Consider the following 18719-nt stretch of genomic DNA (forward strand, 5'->3'; position numbering starts at 1 on the left):
AAGGTAGGGATAATTAGCTATTAGATTTGGAACTTAGTTCTGATTCCGACTTAAACATATAGTTGAACAACTATCTCTGTTCCCCGTTTCGTTCCAGTGACCAGAGAGGATGGCTTCAATTGCCACCAAAGGCAATGCTTTCTGGCTCCCAAGCAGCCCTGTTTTGATTCTTATATCCACGAGATTTCCGAAACCTGAGCAACGCGTAATAATCTGCGCACCTGATCATAGTTATACCCTCGTTCATAGAATGTTGGCATCTGTCACAGCCTCCCTACATTAGGCCTCATCAAACTTTGACAGATACTCGCCGAGAGTATGAGGCACCCTTATTCCGTATATTGAAACTCATTTTTGGCGGCTCTTGATAGGTCACATCAAATAGATGCAGATTCTTGGGGGCTACCTGAGTGCCTGTAAAAGGCTTTTTGCCACTAGAGAAACACTGGGGCATAGGAGAATAACGCTGCATCAAACGCCAAACCACCCAGTTCCGGGCACATTATAAATTCTCCTCTGTCCGCTTCTGGTTCAGCATATACAAAATTTACTCTATTCATTACAGTTTTATCTTCTTTTACTGTCTGGTTTGTCTTTTCCATTCAATATGGCACCTAGTACTACTATAGTGGAGGACGGCGAACATATCTCGTCTGGTAAGGTGCAAAACAACAACCACGCTTCTCAGCACTTTAATGCACAAAACGCATTGGGCGTCACGTATTCCAGCATTTACAAAGCAAAGTTTGGCGAAGCTAGTCGTGATACGATTGATATGAACCAAGTCCGAAGTCACTTTCCTGTTCTCAGTGGAGAGACCGTATTGTTCAATAACGCATCGGGGACCGTGATATTGGGGGATGCTGTTACAATGTATGTTCTAAACTGACTTTTAAAAGCACGCATAACACTAATCAACCATACAGAGCAAGTGAACGGATGATTTCTATGCCAATTGACCGTGGAGATGGAGACCCTCGAAGTGACGCGGCACAAGCCGAGTATGCGAACAATTGGCTCCAGTGTGCTGCTTTCATCAATGCGGATCCGTCAGAGATTGGTAGGTCCAATGGCTCTTTTTTGTGAGTGGGCTCTATTTTGCTCACCAAGTGTTTTATATCAGCTTTCGGGCCGTCCACGACTGCCTTGTTACGGCTATTAAGCCAGTCCTTGCAACCGTATCTCAATTCGGACGCCGAGATGGTCTGCTCTACTCTGTGCCATGAAGCGGCGGCAAGCTCGTGGGTGTACCTTGCTCGAAGTTTGGGCATCACCATCAAATGGTGGATACCATCACAGGATGAGAAAGATAGCCCATGCCTCACGGTCGAATCACTCAAACCTCTTCTGACTCCCAAAACGCGCCTTGTTACCTGCAATCACGTCTCTAATGTGGTTGGGACGATACATCCAATTCGGGAGTTGGCCGATCTTGTTCATACCATCCCTGGCTGCATGATTGTTGTGGACGGAGTTGCCTGGGCTCCCCACCGTCCAGTAGACGTCAAAGCACTCGATGTGGATTTTTACTGCTTCAGCTGGTACAAAGTATTCGGTCCACATATAGCGCAGTTATACGCACACCGTCGCGCACAAGATCGCTATATGAGCAGTATCAACCATTACTTCCTTGATGCCTCTACCCTTGATGGCAAGATTCACCTAGGTAATGTTTGCTATGAGCTGGAAGCAATGTGTGGTCCCATCTCGAACTATTTGAGCAACCTTGGATGGGACGCTATCATCCAGCAGGAGACAGTCCTAACCAAAGTCTTTTTGGATTACTTGCTCAGTCGACCCACGGTCTACAGAGTGTTCGGAAAACAAACCGCAGATCCAAGCCAGCGAGTGTCAATTGTGATATTCGAGGTGCTTGGGCGCAAGTCTAGTGACATTGTGATGAAGATTCATGTTCGCGACCGATTCCGGCTTATGTGGGGTGATTGCTGGGCACCACGAGCAACATTTGATGTTCTCCGGCCACACAGCGACGGAATTATTCGGGCTAGTTTTATTCACTACAACACCGTGAGCGAAGTTCTAGCATTATGTGATGAGCTGGAACATGTGATTTCCACTTCTGAACCGTGACCTTTCACAGCAGGAAATCCCATTGCTTAATTTTTGTGGGGTGATTTGGGTTGGGAATGCTTCTTCAGCTCGTCCATTATAGTGCTCTTTCAACAATGGTAGCCTCTAATCAGCAAAAGGGCCTAGATCTGTTTTTATTCATCTTTGGCAACCATAGATCACTAATAAATACAAGCAGCATTGGTTAGACACATTATTCTCTTCTACCAATGTGGAGCGTAATACTACTTTCCAAGAATAGCTCTGCATTCACGCCCTTCCATTCCTACGTGAACGTACTCGATCTGCATCTTAATTACTGCAGTACTCTCAAGGAACTATTGTCCCGCTAGTTCCTAGGCATATAGAGGTTAGACTCGAACACGTTATGTAACTATGAATCATGATCTAGATTGTATAAATGCAATTGATGTCTCAGCTGAAGTAGGTCTGTGACCCTCATGATTGGATTCATGTCAGTTTCGGGACGCACAGAAGCGGCGACCTGCCTCGTATTTCAAGAATTAAATCCCTTAGTACCTTCGCGGCCAGAGACGTAACCTTCCAGGTAGATACGATAGGAAAGATATATAACTGGTTCCCTCTGCTGGAGCACCGACGAATTGACTCTTTTTTTAAAAACAAAAAAAAATATAACTATAACATACTATCGTTTATTGTGTTTACTATTGTTCTTTGCCACCATAATGTCTTCAATAGCAGCATCAGAGCTTTCTGAACTATGGATACGGAACACTCAAGTTCCTAGAGTGATTTCCACAACCGTCCAGAACTTGATTGCCCAACGCGCAAGCATACAGGGCGATCATCCGGCTATTGTTGCTTGGGACGGAAATTATACCTATGGAGAATTGATCCGTCTGGCATCAAATCTAGCCAACTACTTGTCTCAACATATTGGCCAACCCTCTGGCAAAGTACTGCCAATCGTGATGAGCAAGTCAAAATGGATGCCCATTGCCATGGTTGGGGCCCTGCTTGGAGGCTGGGGAATAGCTCCTCTCGATATTCGTACGCCAGCGGCTAGGCTTGCCGAAATTCTGGATATCCTTGATCCACCTTGTATCCTTACAATATCGGAGAGCAAAATAGCAATCGATACGACAGTACCAATATTTGCTGTGGACGACCTCGGCCTCGAATATCAGCTATATAGTGGCGTAGAGCGCCTGGCTGAGAACGCAGCGACAAATGTTGCGGCTGTTGTATTTACATCCGGCAGTACAGGATCGCCAAAAGGTGTGATGCTAAGCCCTGAATGCATCTCGACTACTGCGGAGTGCGGATCACAAATCCTCCAGCTCGGACGGAGTTCCCGGCTTTTCCAGTTTTCCTCGTTCTCATTCGATATCAGCCTCCATGAGACATTCATGACTCTGGTTGCTGGTGGATGTCTCTGTATCCCTTCAGAGACACAGAGACTAAATAACCTCGTCGCAGCCATCAACACAATGCAAGCCAATTGTATTTGTACCACCCCGTCTATAGTAATGTCGGCGCTGGCTGAAGCGATTGTCTCGACGCCGATCAAATTGATTGTGCTTACGGGCGAGGCACTCACATCACGAATTGGCCCTTTATTTGACATGGATGTTTCTCTGTTCAATTGGTATGGAGCAACGGAGTGTCCTATCGTTTCTCTTGCGCCTTTAATCAAGGAGAACTCGGCATCTTCGCAGATCAGATCTAAGCATCCCGGGAACTGTTGGGTGGTCCAATCTGACAACGCAGATGTTCTCTGTGGGTTCGGCGAGGTGGGGGAGCTGTTAGTGGAGAGCCCAATGTTGACAATGGGATATCTTAATGCGCCAGGGCAAACAGAAACAGCCTTTGTTGTTGATCCCACATGGCTAACTGACGGTCATGCCTGTGTTAAGGGTCGACGGGGCAGGCTGTATAGAACAGGAGATCTTGTGCGAAGCAACCGAGACTGGACGTTCGATTATATCGGCCGTAAAGATACCATGGTCAAAATACGTGGCCAACGTGTCGATCTGAGTGCGATCGAGTTCCGTATCTGGAATTATGTTCAATCAGGAGCCATGGAATCGCCGGTCCGAGTGAGAGAAGTACTCGTTGAGTCGATAATATCCAACCAAAATACTCAAAATGCCAGCATTTCCTGTTTTTTGTGCTTGGAATGTCAACCCCAATACTTGCCACAGAAACATCTAGCCAAGTCAACAAACTTACCAAGTATATATCTCTATGCGCCTGACCCATTGTTACAGAACCTTCAAGCAGAGATTGATCGTTCCTTACGGGCAGTTCTTCCTGACTATATGATACCATCTCTATATTTCCAGCTGCCTGAAGTACCATTTACTCCGTCCGGAAAAATTGACAGAAAACTTCTGCGCTCTTTGACATTACAGTTATCCAGTGATGATCTGATGGCATGCCGTATTTTTCCACAGGAAGGTTATGTTTTACCTCACAACGATACTGAAGTGGCCCTTCAGCGTCTTTGGGCAGAAACTTTGGGGCTGGACGCGGCCGTGGTTCACACAAACATCAGCTTCCTTCAATACGGTGGAGACTCTCTTAGTGCCATTGCCCTCTCTAAGGCATTAAGGACAGAGTTCAGTTTGAGCATACAAGTACCGCAACTCCTGCGTCGAGAGACTACGATTCGACATCTGGCAACACTGGTGGAGTCACACAAAAATGGCCAGATCGTCGATGGGCCACAGATGGATATATCGACGAGTCTGGGAGCTTGGGTAACACGGCTTGGAAGTACATCTATAAATCTTCCGAGCGCGGATTCTCTAGGAAGTCGAGGCTCCCAGGTATTACTAACGGGCGCGACTGGATATCTGGGAACACACATTTTGGGCGAGCTGTTCAACAACCATCAAGTGAGAAAGATCATCATCCTAGTACGGGCAGCCAACATTGACATTGCCCGAGAACGGGTTCGCAAAGTTGCAGTTACTGCAGGGTGGTGGAAGGAGAGTGCATTCTCTCGCATTGAAGTCTGGCTAGGAGACTTGGCCGAACCACGGTTGGGCTTACAAGAAGAAAAATGGGCAAAGATGGCCAATATCGACATAATCATACACAATGGAGCTGTTGTCAACTATAGTGCCAGCTACGACGCCCTAGAAAGGGCAAACGTTGTCTCAACCTTCCATTTACTAGAGGCGGCTCTCCAGTCTCAACACCTCCGAACTTTTATCTTCATCTCCGGTGGCATCAAACAAGGCTTGCACCAGTCAGATGAAGAATATCTACGAACTCTCAACGAATCGGAGGGATACAGTCAGGCCAAATACGTATCGGAACAACTAACACTGGCTGCAGGCCGCCTATACAACGAAGTCGTCCACCCTTCTGCCACACGTGAGGATGAGAGGGAGCCGGCAACTACGAGCCGAACCTTCATGGTTATCAAACCTGGCTACATCATTGGCGATCAAGCGGCTGGCCTTTCTAACACAGACGACTATATATGGAGGTTGGTCGCCGGAGCAGTTCGCATGGGATGCTTTCCTTCTGACCCACCCGACTATTGGCTGGATATAGCAGAGGTCACCTACGTCGCAAAATATGTAGCTCGCCAAGCGCAACTAGGAATACCCAATGGTTCCTCCGGACCTATGACCCCTCCTAGGTCCATTCACAGCGGCTGCTCTAGTCCTAGCAGCGAGGATGATCGAGAGAATAGAACAATGAAGTCTACTGTGGTATTCCATGATATGAGCCGCGGTTTACCGGTTAGCGAATTCTGGAATGCTATCCAGTCGCAAGCTCAAATATCTCTCAAACAATTGGACTGGGACTCATGGATTGGCCAAGCCAATGCTGACATTGATCGAGACAAAGAAGCCCACCCGCTGTGGGCCATTCAGCTACATTTGGGGCCGGCCCTTGGCGATAGAATAACGGCTGAAGAAGTCAAGATCAGGTCGACGGAAGAATTTGATACCTCGGGCGAGATTGAAGCGGCAGTCCGACGCTCTGTAGAGTACCTCTGCAACATCCAGTTCATTATCCTTCCGTTCAAAGAGGGTTCTCTAAACTCTTCACACGCTAACTGGAGTTATCCATCTAATAGCGATACCGACAGCTCCGTAGACGACAATGAACATCTGGCACAAAGAAGAGTCATCGCAGGTGCCCAGGGCAAACACTACCATACGATTATTAGTCGATCCAAGTTGAGGTATTGAAGCCAAGATAAAGTAGACCCACTGCCTTTGAGGTCATCTCAAAAAGCCCAAACAAATGTTAACGAACTTTACTCCATACATCGAGGCTCCAGGGCTAAGCTACATGTATTCAATATGAAGGCATTTTGCAACGTCAATCCCAGGGTTTGTGGTGATGCTATTGTGGTCAATTACTTCAGTGTCGAGGTGTCTAACTGCGCAGATTGAGTCCATAGATAGAAATGTACAAAATGTTGGCATACCCAGCAAAAATACTTAGTGGCTGTCCAAGGCAAGCTGACCAACAGCATATTCTTGCATGAGTGCATCCACACGTAGTCGCAATTGATAACATGGAACCAACAATCATGAGTAATTAGCCGGTTGCAAGAAGACATGGATCTAATCTACTAGGGCCGACAGTGCCTAAGAAATGTTGACTCACATTTTCACAACCTCAGAAACTCGAATCAGTAACATCGATATTGTGGTACAAATCTCCAAAATGACAACGCAAGTACTTACGAAGTTTCAATCGGTAGAGCTCCAGCCTGTCAGTGGCCTCCCTGCTTCGGCACCAGTTGAAGCGTTGCATGATCCGTCGGGAGACTCTTCGTCCGCCACACCAGCAGATGACTGCGAAACACCCATCATCCACTCGAAAGCTCGGGCTACTTTCGTTGTCGCTCAGCTATTGGGCTTGAATCTCTTCAGCAGCTTCTGCAATGGTGTCGTCGTTGTCGGCCTGCCAGCCATGGCGGCCTCCTTGCATATCGACGAGGGACTTCTTGTCTGGCCTACCTCCGTCTTCTACCTCACTGCAGGTTCATGTCTGTTACTGGCTGGTTCTATCACCGACGTGATAGGCACCAAAACTATGAGCTTGATAGGAGCCTTCGCTGCCGCCGTCTCCGCGATGGCCTGCGGTTTGGCTCAAACCGGTGGCCAATTGATTGCCTTTCGTGCCTTACAGGGTATCACGAACGCCATCATTGTTCCCTCGTCCGTCTCCATTATTTCGACTAGCTTAGAGGAGGGAAGGCCGCGCAACTTAGGTTTTGCGTGCTTGGGCTTTGCTGGTCCGATCGGATTTTCTCTTGGGCTCGTCCTTGGCGGTGTTTTTGCCGATAGCACCGGCTGGAGGGCCGCATTTTATCTTGCCGCAGCCACCACTTTCGCTTTATTCTTGGTCGGTGTTTGTACGTTGCCAAAGGCCGTTGTAAGGTCAAGAAAATCGGTTTGGTCTAGAATTCTGAAAGAAGTTGACATCATTGGTGCATTCATTGGGACTGCAAGTTTGGCGATGCTATCTTATGTTCTAGCGTACGGATCCCTCCCCGATTTACTACTCCTCAGCGTAGCTAATGCAGGGCTTCAGAATCTTATCTGCCGACATCCATAGTATTCATAAGGCATCCACCATTGTTCTTCTGGTTATTAGTGCTACCCTGATCCCTGTATTCATAGGATGGATGCAGTACCAGGAAAGACACCAGCGCAATGCACTCATCCCCAACTCGCTATGGAGAAACTGGGTGTTCACCAGTTGTTGCCTCATGGTACTACTCACCACGGCTGTGTGTAACTGCATGGAATTGTATAGCAGTTTGTTGTAAGTCGTCGGTCACTAGAACAGTCCTCTTAGGGATGTGAGTTAACCATTTCTTCAGCTTCCAGCAAGTACAGAGTCAATCGGCGCTGCATGCTTCACTGCAGATTCTCCCGTCTCTTATTTCTGGAGCACTAACCAACATATCGACCGGGATCTTTGTAAACCGTATGCCTGTCATGTGGTCTGTACTCATCTCCTCCACTCTTAGCACTGTCGCGCCACTTCTCATGGCCCTGATCAATCCCAGCTGGCCATATTGGTACGATGCTTTCTTTGCCCAGGTGAGTCATTACTCGTCAAAGATACCGTCTATTGTTAGAAACATCTTATATGGAAACAATATGTCTCTAACTACATGTAGATTCTCGCTCCATTGAGTTGCGATATTCTCTTCACAGTTGGCCTCCTCGTCGTGTCAGACGTTTTCCCCACACATATGCAGGCTTTGAGCGGAGCCGTCTTCAACACTTGCGCCCAGCTTGGAACCGCTATTGGCTTAACTGTCACTTCACTCATCGCTGCCTCTGTAACTAATGCATCTCTTAACGTCGATAAAGCCTCACCCAGTGCCCTTATGGTTGGATATCGCGCCGTCTTCTGGACTATGTTTGCCGCCATGGCACTAGTCTGTGTGCTAAGTGTACTCGGATTACGGACGATCAAACAATTGGGAGTCAAGCGAGACTGAGTTCTTACGGTAGGCTTGGAAAGCAACATAAAGCCAGTGGTATATAAGTGTGACTCGGTGACAGGACTCATTTTGTGTAGCGTGGAGAATTCATGAGTTAGACTTTATATACCCAACCGTGAACATTGTTATACAGCATATAGAAGGAACGAAAGTTGACTTTGTTTTTCGACCCTGGCAAGTAGTCGTCTATGGAACAATTCATGGTCCAAAGTCACAGTCTTTCTCCAAAGCCTCATGCCTTCGGCGAGCCTGACAATTGGATAATACCTGGACGCAGTGTCGACATCAAATCTTCAGGATCATACTTTACTTTAATCTCCAGAAGGCGTTTTCTGTTCTCCTCCCCATAACTGCGGTATACATCTTGGGGTCTGGCTGCATAGTTGAGATATTGGTAGCGGTGGAACGTGCCCTGAGCCCGAGCGGCCTTCTCAACTTTGTTCACAAACTGGTCGGCAACATCGAAGATCATCTTATCATGTTGAACGTCTGTCCATCTCCAAAGAATTGCTATAACTATTCAATCTTGTGTTAGTAAACTCTTATCTATTTGTAGAATGTTGCATTTCTGGCGTACTTATTAAAGGTGTGTCTTCCGGCTTAATCCCTAACGCATTGCCAATCTCGTCCCTTGGAAGCATAGACCCGAGCAATGGCTGGTATAATATGGAGGGCACGAAACCATCGCAATCCATTAAAAGAGCCACAGAGTCTGTATGAATGGCATCAATCTGTTCCAGCGTTGATAGATGAAATTTCACAGACAATGAAGAAGTCCGGAACCTATGAGAGGTAGTCAGCTTGTAGCACTTCAATCTCCTTGTTTCGATCACCCAAGACGCAAATACCTGAAACCTGGCTCATTTTGACTATCCATCTCGTCACAAAGATTTTTCAAGCTTCGAATTTGAGTCGTTGAGGCAAGGGGGGTGAGACTTTTAATATCGTCAAAGGCCGCGGTGTCAGATTGAGGATTGCTGTGAGACGTGATGACAGCGTACACGCTGTTACCATCCTTTGCGGCATCGGTAGCTAGCATAAAAGCTTCCGTACTAGGATCTGAGCCATCGTGTACAAACTTATTGAATGCATTGAAAACTGCAGCCTTGTTTTCATGGGCGAATACACTAGCACCACCCCATATTCGTTCAAAATTAAAGGTTCTCAACTCCATACGAGTGACGATACCAAAAGTGATACCGGCTCCTCTCATGCCCCAGAAGAGATCAGGATGCGACTTTTCGCTGACATTTAGAATTTGGCCATTGGCAAGAACAAGCTTCAAGAGGGAACTGTAAGCGATCGACAAAGGCAGCGGAGGGATGGTGGAGTCAAAACTTACCTCATAACTTATAACATTGTCACAAGCAAGCCCTCTTTCGGACGAGAAGAAAGAAATGCCACCTATTGAGTTAAGGTTAGCAACCGGACAGTGAATGCATATTTGCTTTTGAACATATTCGTACCTCCCATGATAAGTCCACTAACCCCGACACTAGAAATTCGGCCACCGACACAACCAAGTCCATGTGCCTCCAGCTTGTCGTAGATTTCGCCGAACCTACAGCCCGCACCAACGGTGACAGACTTGCGATCATCAGAGATGGTGATGTCTTTCAGACGACTCAGGTCGATAGTGATTCCGTTCTCGGCATTGGTTCCAGAAGCGTATGAGTTATGACCTCCAGATTTAACTGCAAAAGTAGCCCCAGTCTCGCGGACTATATTGAGGATTGTCGCGACATCCGCAGCATTGACGGGGAGTACGCGGCATACGGGGACGATCTGCGCAGCCTGTGCAATGAAGTAAAATGTTGTGTCAAATTGGCCTACATCTGGGAGAGCGTCATCTGGCAAGATGACCTTATCAGCACCCAGCTTCTCACGCAGTATCACAGCCTATAATTGTTAAGGTAGGTTCAATTGCAGTCTGCAGTGGTGGGAAATAGGCCGTGAGCTTACAGCTTTTCCGCTAGCGTTGATGGTGGCTGTAGAAGACATTCTTCGTTGCAAAAAGTCGGCAATGAAGAAAACAGTAAAATAAATACTATAGGCTGAAAAGAGAGCCGATTTGGATCAGGTTGCAGAGAATTTGTGTGAAGAAGAAGAAGTAAGGGTACGCCATATGATGTATGTAAATAGGCCGGTGTCGTTGTTATGTCCCCTCTTTATCTGACCTCAGCATTTCCCAGTTTACTGCATAATAAGAAGACGCTGTAAGCCAGCATAGACCTCATTTGGCAATAGTGATTATCGAGCAAAGTCCTAAGCCTAAATAGACTTTAGTTAAATACGAATTGCTGATGACGCCCTGTTTTCTGAATATACAATGGATGCTGACTGTCAGCGGCTTTGTGCGCTAACTGGCCGCTCGTCAGAATAGGAAGATGTTGCATTTCATCTCTAATCAAGGTCGTGACATAAGGGGCTGATCTTCGACTTGGTCGCCCAATTCATAGAAGAAAGCTGAGAGCATGCGAGTTGTCCATTGGAACCAGATGACGAGGATAGTCCAAGTCGAGAACCACCGTTACAACGTGGGTGTTCAAGATTGGATCTTAGATCTTCGCCAAGGACCACTGGCAAGGTTACACGTGGAACAAAAGGATCAAGCAGGCCTGCAGATGGTAGCTCAGTTATTCCTTCCTTCGGATATATCTACATCTCCAGAAGATATTTGCAGAGGTTGAAGATTTTCCACAGTGCGTGAATGCAAATCTGGAGATAAGCTCAGTGGAGCACGGCAGAGACATCTTTCAGATCCTTCCGGTGATTTCTTTCGGATCCTTCCGGTGAATTTCTTAGGAAGTCCTATTCTTTACGTCGATTTGACACGTTTGATGAAACATGCCAACTTGAAGATATTGATTCGCGAACTTATTGGGTTGCCCTACAAAAAAGCCCGGGTGACTTATATCACTTTCACCGATTGCTTGGGCGCTAACGACCAGTCAGTGAACCTCGTACGTATAGCTCATCCTGCTCGGTCCGATCTAAAATAATCGCCGTTGCTTTTAATAGAGGGTGCAGGCGTTTTCCATAAATAAGGATAGTCTATTTTCAGATAAAACGAAGGTTAGTGACAATATGCAGAGAGATATCAAAGGCTGGATATTGGGAGAAATCCGAGGGTCTTACCGGAATCTGCCTATAATGCAATACGAAAGCGCAGGATGAACACAACCAACATCATATCCTTGATGATAGCATTGCGATATCTCAAGCCCCGCACTTCTTCCAATCCTTCGCAAGAAAGTCACTTAGTCACTTCCAATTAGCCGTCATATGATTGGCTTCCAGTCGAAATGGCTGGTCGCGTTGATAAACAAACACAGCTTCAACCAGAGCGACTCTATTTCCGAGGTAATCACCAACCACAACAAATTCTTCGTTTAAAGAGAACACCTTGAGCAAATGTCCGAAGAACTTTTTGCATCACTTCCGTCCGGGTGCCGGATCTGCTATCAGGTATTCGGCAACCCATCGGATACGGCCATACTTCTCATCTCAGGCCATAGTTGTGCCATGACACAGAAAACAGATTGGATCATTGGGCCACTTAGTCCTCCAGATCATCCACATTTCATTATTCGCTTTGATCATCGAGATACAGGCCGGTCAGCCTCTTTTACCAAGCCATCAGACGGAACACCGGTATATACACTAGACGACATGGTCGAGGACATCGTAGGGCTCATTAAGCATCTCAAACTCACAAACGTGCACCTTGTTGGCACTAGTTTGGGTGGAACTCTTGCGTGGCAAACAGCTAGTCGCTTGCCGGATGTCGTTCGAAGTCTAGCCCTTGTGCTCACGAGCCCAGTTGGGAGGCAACAGATCCCTGGTGATGACCTGCCTCGGGTACACCTGGAGGGGCAGTGGCTGTTAGCCGAAGCGTATGAGATTCCAGATAACAAAGATGACGATGAAGGCTGGATCCAATCATATATGCGACTTGATCTTGCTCTAGCAACTCAGCCGCCAACGGAGGAGGAAAAAGCGGAATCGAGAAGGGAGTCTGAGATTACATACTACCGCGAGAAAGAGAGTGGGACTATGTGGACCAAGTATAACCACTCTGATGCGTCGGGTGTGAGGTGGCCGCGCGAGTTACTCAAACAGATCCGATGTCCGACAGTTGTTATTCACGCCGCAAAGGACCAGATTTTCCCGCTTAAGCACGCCGAGGCTCTAAGAGATGATGTTGAAGGCGCAACGCTTGTCATTATCGAAGGCTGCGGGCATGAGATACCACATCGAGTTCGCCAACAGATGGTGGATGCGATTCTCGCCAACGTGAAGAAGGGAGAATAGAGAGACTTATTCCTGTGTAATAGGCACTGCTGGCCTGAGCACAGAACTGTTATAGATATTCTATGCACAACTGGACGTGTAGATATAATGTTCAGAAATAAAACAGGCTAGGAATCTGCTTCAACAGATTGGTGGAAACCAAGTCCAAGTTTCAGGCTCCTGCGCTCGCACTGCGTGCTGCATGATAGCCATTCAGCATCATAATTTCATAGTGCTTATATTTCTCTGTAAATCAGAGTTAAAATAAAGTATAAGCTGTAGGAAGCCGCTTAACCCGTACGTTTAGTACTGTTGTACCATGTGTAACACTGCCGATCCATTGAACGGCGATCGACATACGACTCACAACTCCGCGGTCACCAATACCGTCTCTGGATGCATCTTCGTCACGCTGATCTTTCTCTCTGTCATTAAGCTCATTCATAATTGGACACATTGAAGAGATCCAGTCTTTATAGGCAGCTTATATTGGCCGGGAGTCAGCGAATCAAGACAATCACCGTAAGACTTAGGCCTCCAAAAGGCCAAAGTACTCATAAGACACACTTTGCAACGGTGGCATGTGAAATAACCACCCTACTCAGCAATGACTATTAACAACTAGTTGACAAGAGGGATCGCCGGATGTGGTAGCAGCCCTCCTAATGGTGGTTCGCAACCTTAGTAGAGGACGCTACATGCATGTTTGGTGGTGGTGGTGGTGGCGAACAGCTGTGTGTACCTACAGGCATGGAACGAAAACTCACCAGCCATCGTCACCAAGTTTTAAACATCGGTTCTCAATTGAATCAGTATACCAAGCAACGGGCTCCAGAGGCTTGGCTTCTTTCATGCTGTCAAAGTATTGTGGTTCCCCTCTTCGCTGTTCGTTGGGCCTCTCCCCCAGTCTCCAAAGTCAGCCACATTCCAGCCTTTGTAGGCCTCCCACATATTGACCACTGGCCTTTAATGCGACCGACAGAATTCCCTTGCATCAGCTCGCAATAGCGCCAGCCAAGGCGTTTTTGATTGAATCCATGATGGTAAAGTTACTGCCTCGCAGGCACGTGCATGCACACAGCCGCATCGGCTAAGTGAATAAAAGTCATAAGGCTGCCTAGTTCTTCTCCCAAGTGCAACTCATCAACCCACGAATTTGGCCTTTCTATTTCTCTCTTTCAAACATTTTACTTCTATACTACTCTAGAGCTATTGAACCAAAGCAATATGGACTTCTTGTGCTGTCTCTGCGATAATGATCGCGCACCAGCTCTTTCGCCGCATCACACCTACGGCGTGATCACCGAGAAACCATCGCCTTATCCTCCAATCCATCGCACCGTTGAGGAAACTGCTGAAAATATTATCGACATTCTCCTTGCTGCAGAGAAGTCTGGACCGCTGCTGTCGGCGAAACTTGATGACGCCGTCTTCGCCACTGGATGGTCTGAATGGCTTGCGAAAAACATCCTGAAGAAATTGGAGGAGGTGCTGAGGGATGGCCGCGAGAAGATGGGCCCGGCTATGGCTGAAGCCTACGACCAAGCAAGCAAGGCTGCTGAAATAACGTTCAGCGACTTATTCGAATACGTTAAGGAACATCCCGTTGAGATTGCAGCCACGGTGTTGCTCTCCCTCCTTGCGTTTGGAGTCCTGGTGCGATTGATGCCGGTAGCCCTGGAGCTTTTAGGTTTCGGCGAACTTGGGCCAACTGCTGGTAAGTTCTATGGTCTATTAGATTGAGCATATTTCTTACTTTTCTTCATCTTACCAGGTTCTTTTGCCTCTTGGTGGCAATCTACATACGGAGGATACGTTCCAGCAGAATCGCTTTTTTCCTTTTTCCAGAGATTAGGCATGATTTGGGCGAAGGTTCAGTAGCATTCAAATTTGATACGACGGACCCTTTTTTTTTTTGTTTCGTGAATCAGCATGGCGGTATTCGGGTGCTTTTTCTTTCATAACACTAACACAAATATCGATATGTGTGCACACTTTTTATCTTCTGCTTAGGTACCACATTGATTAGAGTCTCCGTACTCACGTCATTCATTTATACTATCGAACATGATATTCCAAGACTCGACTTCCCCCTCCTTAGCCACCTAAGACCTAGCATGTTTCTCTGTGATAATGATCCCATCTCTTTGTCAGTATGGAATGCTCTAATATCTGCATTCCCGATCTACCTTAATTGGTTTCATGATTGAAGATAATAACCTTGAAAATGTTTCATCAGTTTATGTTCTCCTATGGATACTCGATTTCGCTAGGTAATGACTCAGCTAACAATATCAGGAAGTCCAGGCGCGGATGCATTGTAATATGCCTTTGAAGAGGCCTGACTTTTGAGAAGTAGAATGGAAGTGTAGGTTAGGGTAGCCCAAACACCGTGAGCCCCTACACGAACGCAGGGGCATGTTCCCTCCCAGATTGTCGTTCAGAGGCCCGCTGCTTCCAACACCTGAAAAAGAGCGGAAAGGAGCTCTCACTACTACTACAACAGACCAATTATCGCTCATTCTCAGACAATTGCATCATCTAAGCGCTGGCCCAGTTGCTGGCCTTGATGGATCTCGAGAGTGGGTGGGTGTACACTAATGCGACCGCGGTTATGGCCCGTCGCGACTGATCGAAAATAGCATCCTACACGGCCTGTTAGCCGAAGCCGCCTATTGAAGATACGACATACCTGGTCTGGATAATCCATGGCGTCCGCGTGGCTGATGCGCAGTAGCGTGTTGCATCTCGCGTGGGTCTTTTCTTCTCGGGGGCTCAGCTCGAACTGCACGACCAACAACATTTCCCAGAGAGCACGAAAAACCGGCTTTCTGTAACGTTTGGCGGTCTTGTTGGCTGCGGCCGAAGCTACAGCCTGGGAGGGCGTGTTAAGGCCTCCAGCTGTTCTATCTTATCATCATAGCTCTAAGAAATACGTGGCTTTGAAGCACAATCACGAGAGGTGCGTGATGCTTCGAATGGCACTGAGAATAGAGAACGACGGGGACGGCATCGCACGCGGACGAGTCAGGGGTGGAAATTAAATATCACTCCCCGTGGGGAGATCCAGAGATCATCACAATCTGCTGAGCCGGGCAATGACAAAGATATCATGCACATTGTATGACGCTCTCTATAGGACGAAAGAAGATTAGTTAGCTTCTGGGAATTGGGTTGCCAGACAAGAAGTATGGCACGACACCTATCAAGTGCGCGATGTTGACTATGTACTCAGTTCAAAACTTCTTGTTACTTCATAGTTGAGAGACAGCCAACTACGCTGTATTCAGGCCGCTAATCGCCGATGGGTTGCCGCTTTGAATACGGGGCATCCGTTCCCCCGGGATTCAGGGGTGGCATGGATTGCATGTCCTACTTTCAGCTGTCGAAAAATGAGCTGCCTAATTGGATTAGTGACATCGAAGATATGCATGTTGGTTGCAAAAACAGCCCATCTTCTATCAATTCTGCCCGCCGAGAGACAGGGCTCGTGATCATGTTGCAGAAAAGAAGAACCAACATGCATAATGACAGTTTCGTCAAGCGCCTCATCCACCTTCACAGCCTCACCCACTCAGGCATTAATAGTTGATGATTTTCATCAAATCGAAGGAATGAAATAGATTTACCTATGTATCAAAAGACAATCACCAAGAAAATAACTTCTACAACATCAAACCAAAAATGTCTTCTAGAAATCTGAGGCAAAATCCTGTCTTCCAGGAGCTTGCGGTCATACAACGATATACCGATGTATGTCCGAATCCTCAAGACTCTGATTTCGAAACCTGTCGAGCAAAGAGAGTTGATGGCGGGAGGTGCAGAAACCCTCCATGCAGACGAGAGGAGCGATGGCACGTTCACAGTCTGCTGCCTGAATTCCGCGAGATGTCGGAATTCCCTGATACTGAGAGTTTCTACGATAAGATGGAAACATTCATCACCTACTCGCATTGTAAGAGGTGGCATCGGCAAAGAGCCCTCGATGCATTCGCCGAGTGGAAGAGAGACCGGATAGCCAATAAATCCACCTCAAGACAACGTCCAACGCCGATTACACGGCAAAGAGTTTCATCGACCTTGAGTACACCATCGGTACAATCCATCGGCACATCCACTATACAACCAATAACTGCGGCCGCACTACAACTTGTACCCTCAGTGCCTACGCGATTCGTACCTTCATCAGCTAGTGCGACATCAGATGATGGCAGCTCTTTTGTCGACAGCATTGCAGAGTCTCGTTCTGTCAGCAGCAACACAACCTTCATGAGCTCTCTCCCCAATACTCCTCAGCGTAATGGGGCAATCTCCAGATTTAACATCGAGGATGTTGCTGAGGAAGAATCCGTTACCGAAGCTATTCCCGAGGTTGACATTGTCATCGAAGACGCTGTTTATGAAGAAGTTGCTGCTGTTGTCCAAGAAGTTGTTGTCAAAGAAGAGACTGTGAGAGACAATATCATCTTTCCAGATATCAGGCAAGAGGATGATACCAAGATATCTATTGGCCTAAACATTACCATTTCGGAGAGAGAAGAGAGTCATGAAAGAGACCACAATGTCATTAAAGGGCTTGGGATTACTGGTATTCAACGCAGTGGATCGATACGAGACCACTCGCCGGTTTTCCAAGTGATCAGCTGCCATCCCACACCAGAGAAGATGAAAGAAGGCGTTGTATACATCCTTGAACATCAGGAAAACCCTTCACTCTTTAAGATTGGGTGGTCGAGTAAGAGCGCTGAGGAGAGATCGCATCAACCCAACAACTGCTATGGAATCAACACAAAGATTATTTATGAGACAAAAAGATTCATCGGTGCTCCTCAGGCTGAGCGGATCGCGCAAGTCATACTACGGCATGCCAATATTCGTGTTTTAGAATGCTTTAATTGCCAAGGGGGGCATAGAGAGTGGTTCATTGCACCCAGAGAAACAGTACGTGAAACGGTAATGCACGTCGAAGAGTTTCTCCAGATGCCCGCATACACTCTGCAAAATGGAGAGTACAAGCTATCACCAGAAGCATATGATCGTGTTGTCAAGCAGATGTGCAACTTCTCAGTGACACGATTGGGTGAGCTTATGCGCGGGCCTAAAGAAGGTCACGAGGAGACTGAGACCATAGTCGACACGTCGATTGACACCATACTGACACCTTTGGCTCAAATTACCGACGAACCAGAGGAAATATCTCGCCCCAATACAAGCAATGGGCTTTCAGAGATACAAGAAGTCAACAAAAGCCTCGTTTCTATTTCCTCGCATGAAACCCAGTCTCAGAAATTGTCCGCAGGGGTAAAATTGGCAAGGAAAGTGAAGCGCCTCTTCTCAGTCGGTGATTCGGTCAAGACATATCTTCTGCGACCTCGAGGGTCAAAGCTTCAGCCGGACGGCGATTCTAAACGCCCATTCGGTTCTCGCTTTGTGGACCTGAAAGACAAAGCGCGTGACGCAGGCACAAAAGTACGACATGATGCTCGCGAATTTCGAAGAGATTTTAGAGAGGAATTGCACCGCAAGAGTGAGGAGCAGACAGTGTGACTTTCACTTTCAGGATCTAGATTGCATGGAAAGGCAGAAGTGAATCGTGCGTCAAACTTTTGGGAGGATATTTAAGCATTAATACCCTTTTAAGTTTGCATATAGATAATGGTAGTTCGCAATTCTCTCATATTCGTGCAGCCATTTCATTACATATGATAATTACCCACGGTGTTTTGTCCTTTGAAGTGTGGCATGCCACGAGACTAGAATTCCTCTTTGGCCAGTCTCCCAACCTTCAACGGTGCGTTTACCAAGTTCGTCTGGCCTCTTTAGCAGCCTCCATTTACGTAATCTGTGTGATCGATTAGGTCGTATTTGAGTCTGCTCT

At 47.1% G+C, this 18719-nt stretch overlaps 7 protein-coding genes across 7 annotated transcripts; 6 read left to right on the top strand and 1 right to left on the bottom strand.

Annotated features, from left to right (window-relative positions):
- Nucleotides 1-607: 607 nt before the first annotated feature.
- Nucleotides 608-2091, top strand: M431DRAFT_488252 (hypothetical protein; the record flags this gene model as incomplete). Its single annotated transcript, XM_024916543.1, has 3 exons — nucleotides 608-873; nucleotides 927-1060; nucleotides 1124-2091. The coding sequence occupies 3 exons, from the start codon at nucleotides 608-610 to the stop codon at nucleotides 2089-2091; spliced, it is 1368 nt and encodes a 455-aa protein (XP_024767482.1).
- A 375-nt stretch (nucleotides 2092-2466) lies between these two features.
- On the top strand, nucleotides 2467-6949 carry M431DRAFT_501728 (hypothetical protein; the record flags this gene model as incomplete). The annotated part of the gene is made up of 3 exons (XM_024918055.1): nucleotides 2467-2518; nucleotides 2791-6259; nucleotides 6937-6949. 3 exons carry the CDS (start codon nucleotides 2467-2469, stop codon nucleotides 6947-6949), a joined length of 3534 nt encoding a protein of 1177 aa, XP_024767483.1.
- Nucleotides 6913-8545, top strand: M431DRAFT_53869 (hypothetical protein; the record flags this gene model as incomplete). The annotated part of the gene is made up of 4 exons (XM_024921040.1): nucleotides 6913-7568; nucleotides 7624-7857; nucleotides 7916-8138; nucleotides 8219-8545. Coding segments are annotated over 4 exons (1440 nt in total), but the record flags the coding sequence as incomplete, so codon positions are not given.
- On the bottom strand, nucleotides 8458-10549 carry M431DRAFT_525901 (hypothetical protein; the record flags this gene model as incomplete). Its single annotated transcript, XM_024920646.1, has 6 exons — nucleotides 8458-9064; nucleotides 9126-9331; nucleotides 9397-9827; nucleotides 9891-9952; nucleotides 10015-10377; nucleotides 10507-10549. 6 exons carry the CDS (start codon nucleotides 10547-10549, stop codon nucleotides 8781-8783), a joined length of 1389 nt encoding a protein of 462 aa, XP_024767485.1. The 3' UTR covers nucleotides 8458-8780.
- Nucleotides 10550-11926: 1377 nt separating this feature from the next.
- On the top strand, nucleotides 11927-12966 carry M431DRAFT_514166 (hypothetical protein). Its single transcript, XM_024920164.1, has one exon. The coding sequence runs from the start codon at nucleotides 11963-11965 to the stop codon at nucleotides 12860-12862; it is 900 nt and encodes a 299-aa protein (XP_024767486.1). The 5' UTR covers nucleotides 11927-11962; the 3' UTR covers nucleotides 12863-12966.
- A 1102-nt stretch (nucleotides 12967-14068) lies between these two features.
- On the top strand, nucleotides 14069-14722 carry M431DRAFT_101404 (hypothetical protein; the record flags this gene model as incomplete). Its single annotated transcript, XM_024911323.1, has 2 exons — nucleotides 14069-14558; nucleotides 14616-14722. The coding sequence occupies 2 exons, from the start codon at nucleotides 14069-14071 to the stop codon at nucleotides 14720-14722; spliced, it is 597 nt and encodes a 198-aa protein (XP_024767487.1).
- Nucleotides 14723-16571: 1849 nt separating this feature from the next.
- On the top strand, nucleotides 16572-18508 carry M431DRAFT_514168 (hypothetical protein). Its single transcript, XM_024920165.1, has one exon. It carries the CDS (start codon nucleotides 16730-16732, stop codon nucleotides 18386-18388), a length of 1659 nt encoding a protein of 552 aa, XP_024767488.1. The 5' UTR covers nucleotides 16572-16729; the 3' UTR covers nucleotides 18389-18508.
- The last annotated feature ends 211 nt before the right edge of the window (nucleotides 18509-18719 follow it).

Source organism: Trichoderma harzianum (genome assembly GCF_003025095.1).
Source record: "Trichoderma harzianum CBS 226.95 unplaced genomic scaffold M431scaffold_33, whole genome shotgun sequence".
NCBI lineage: Eukaryota > Fungi > Ascomycota > Sordariomycetes > Hypocreales > Hypocreaceae > Trichoderma > Trichoderma harzianum.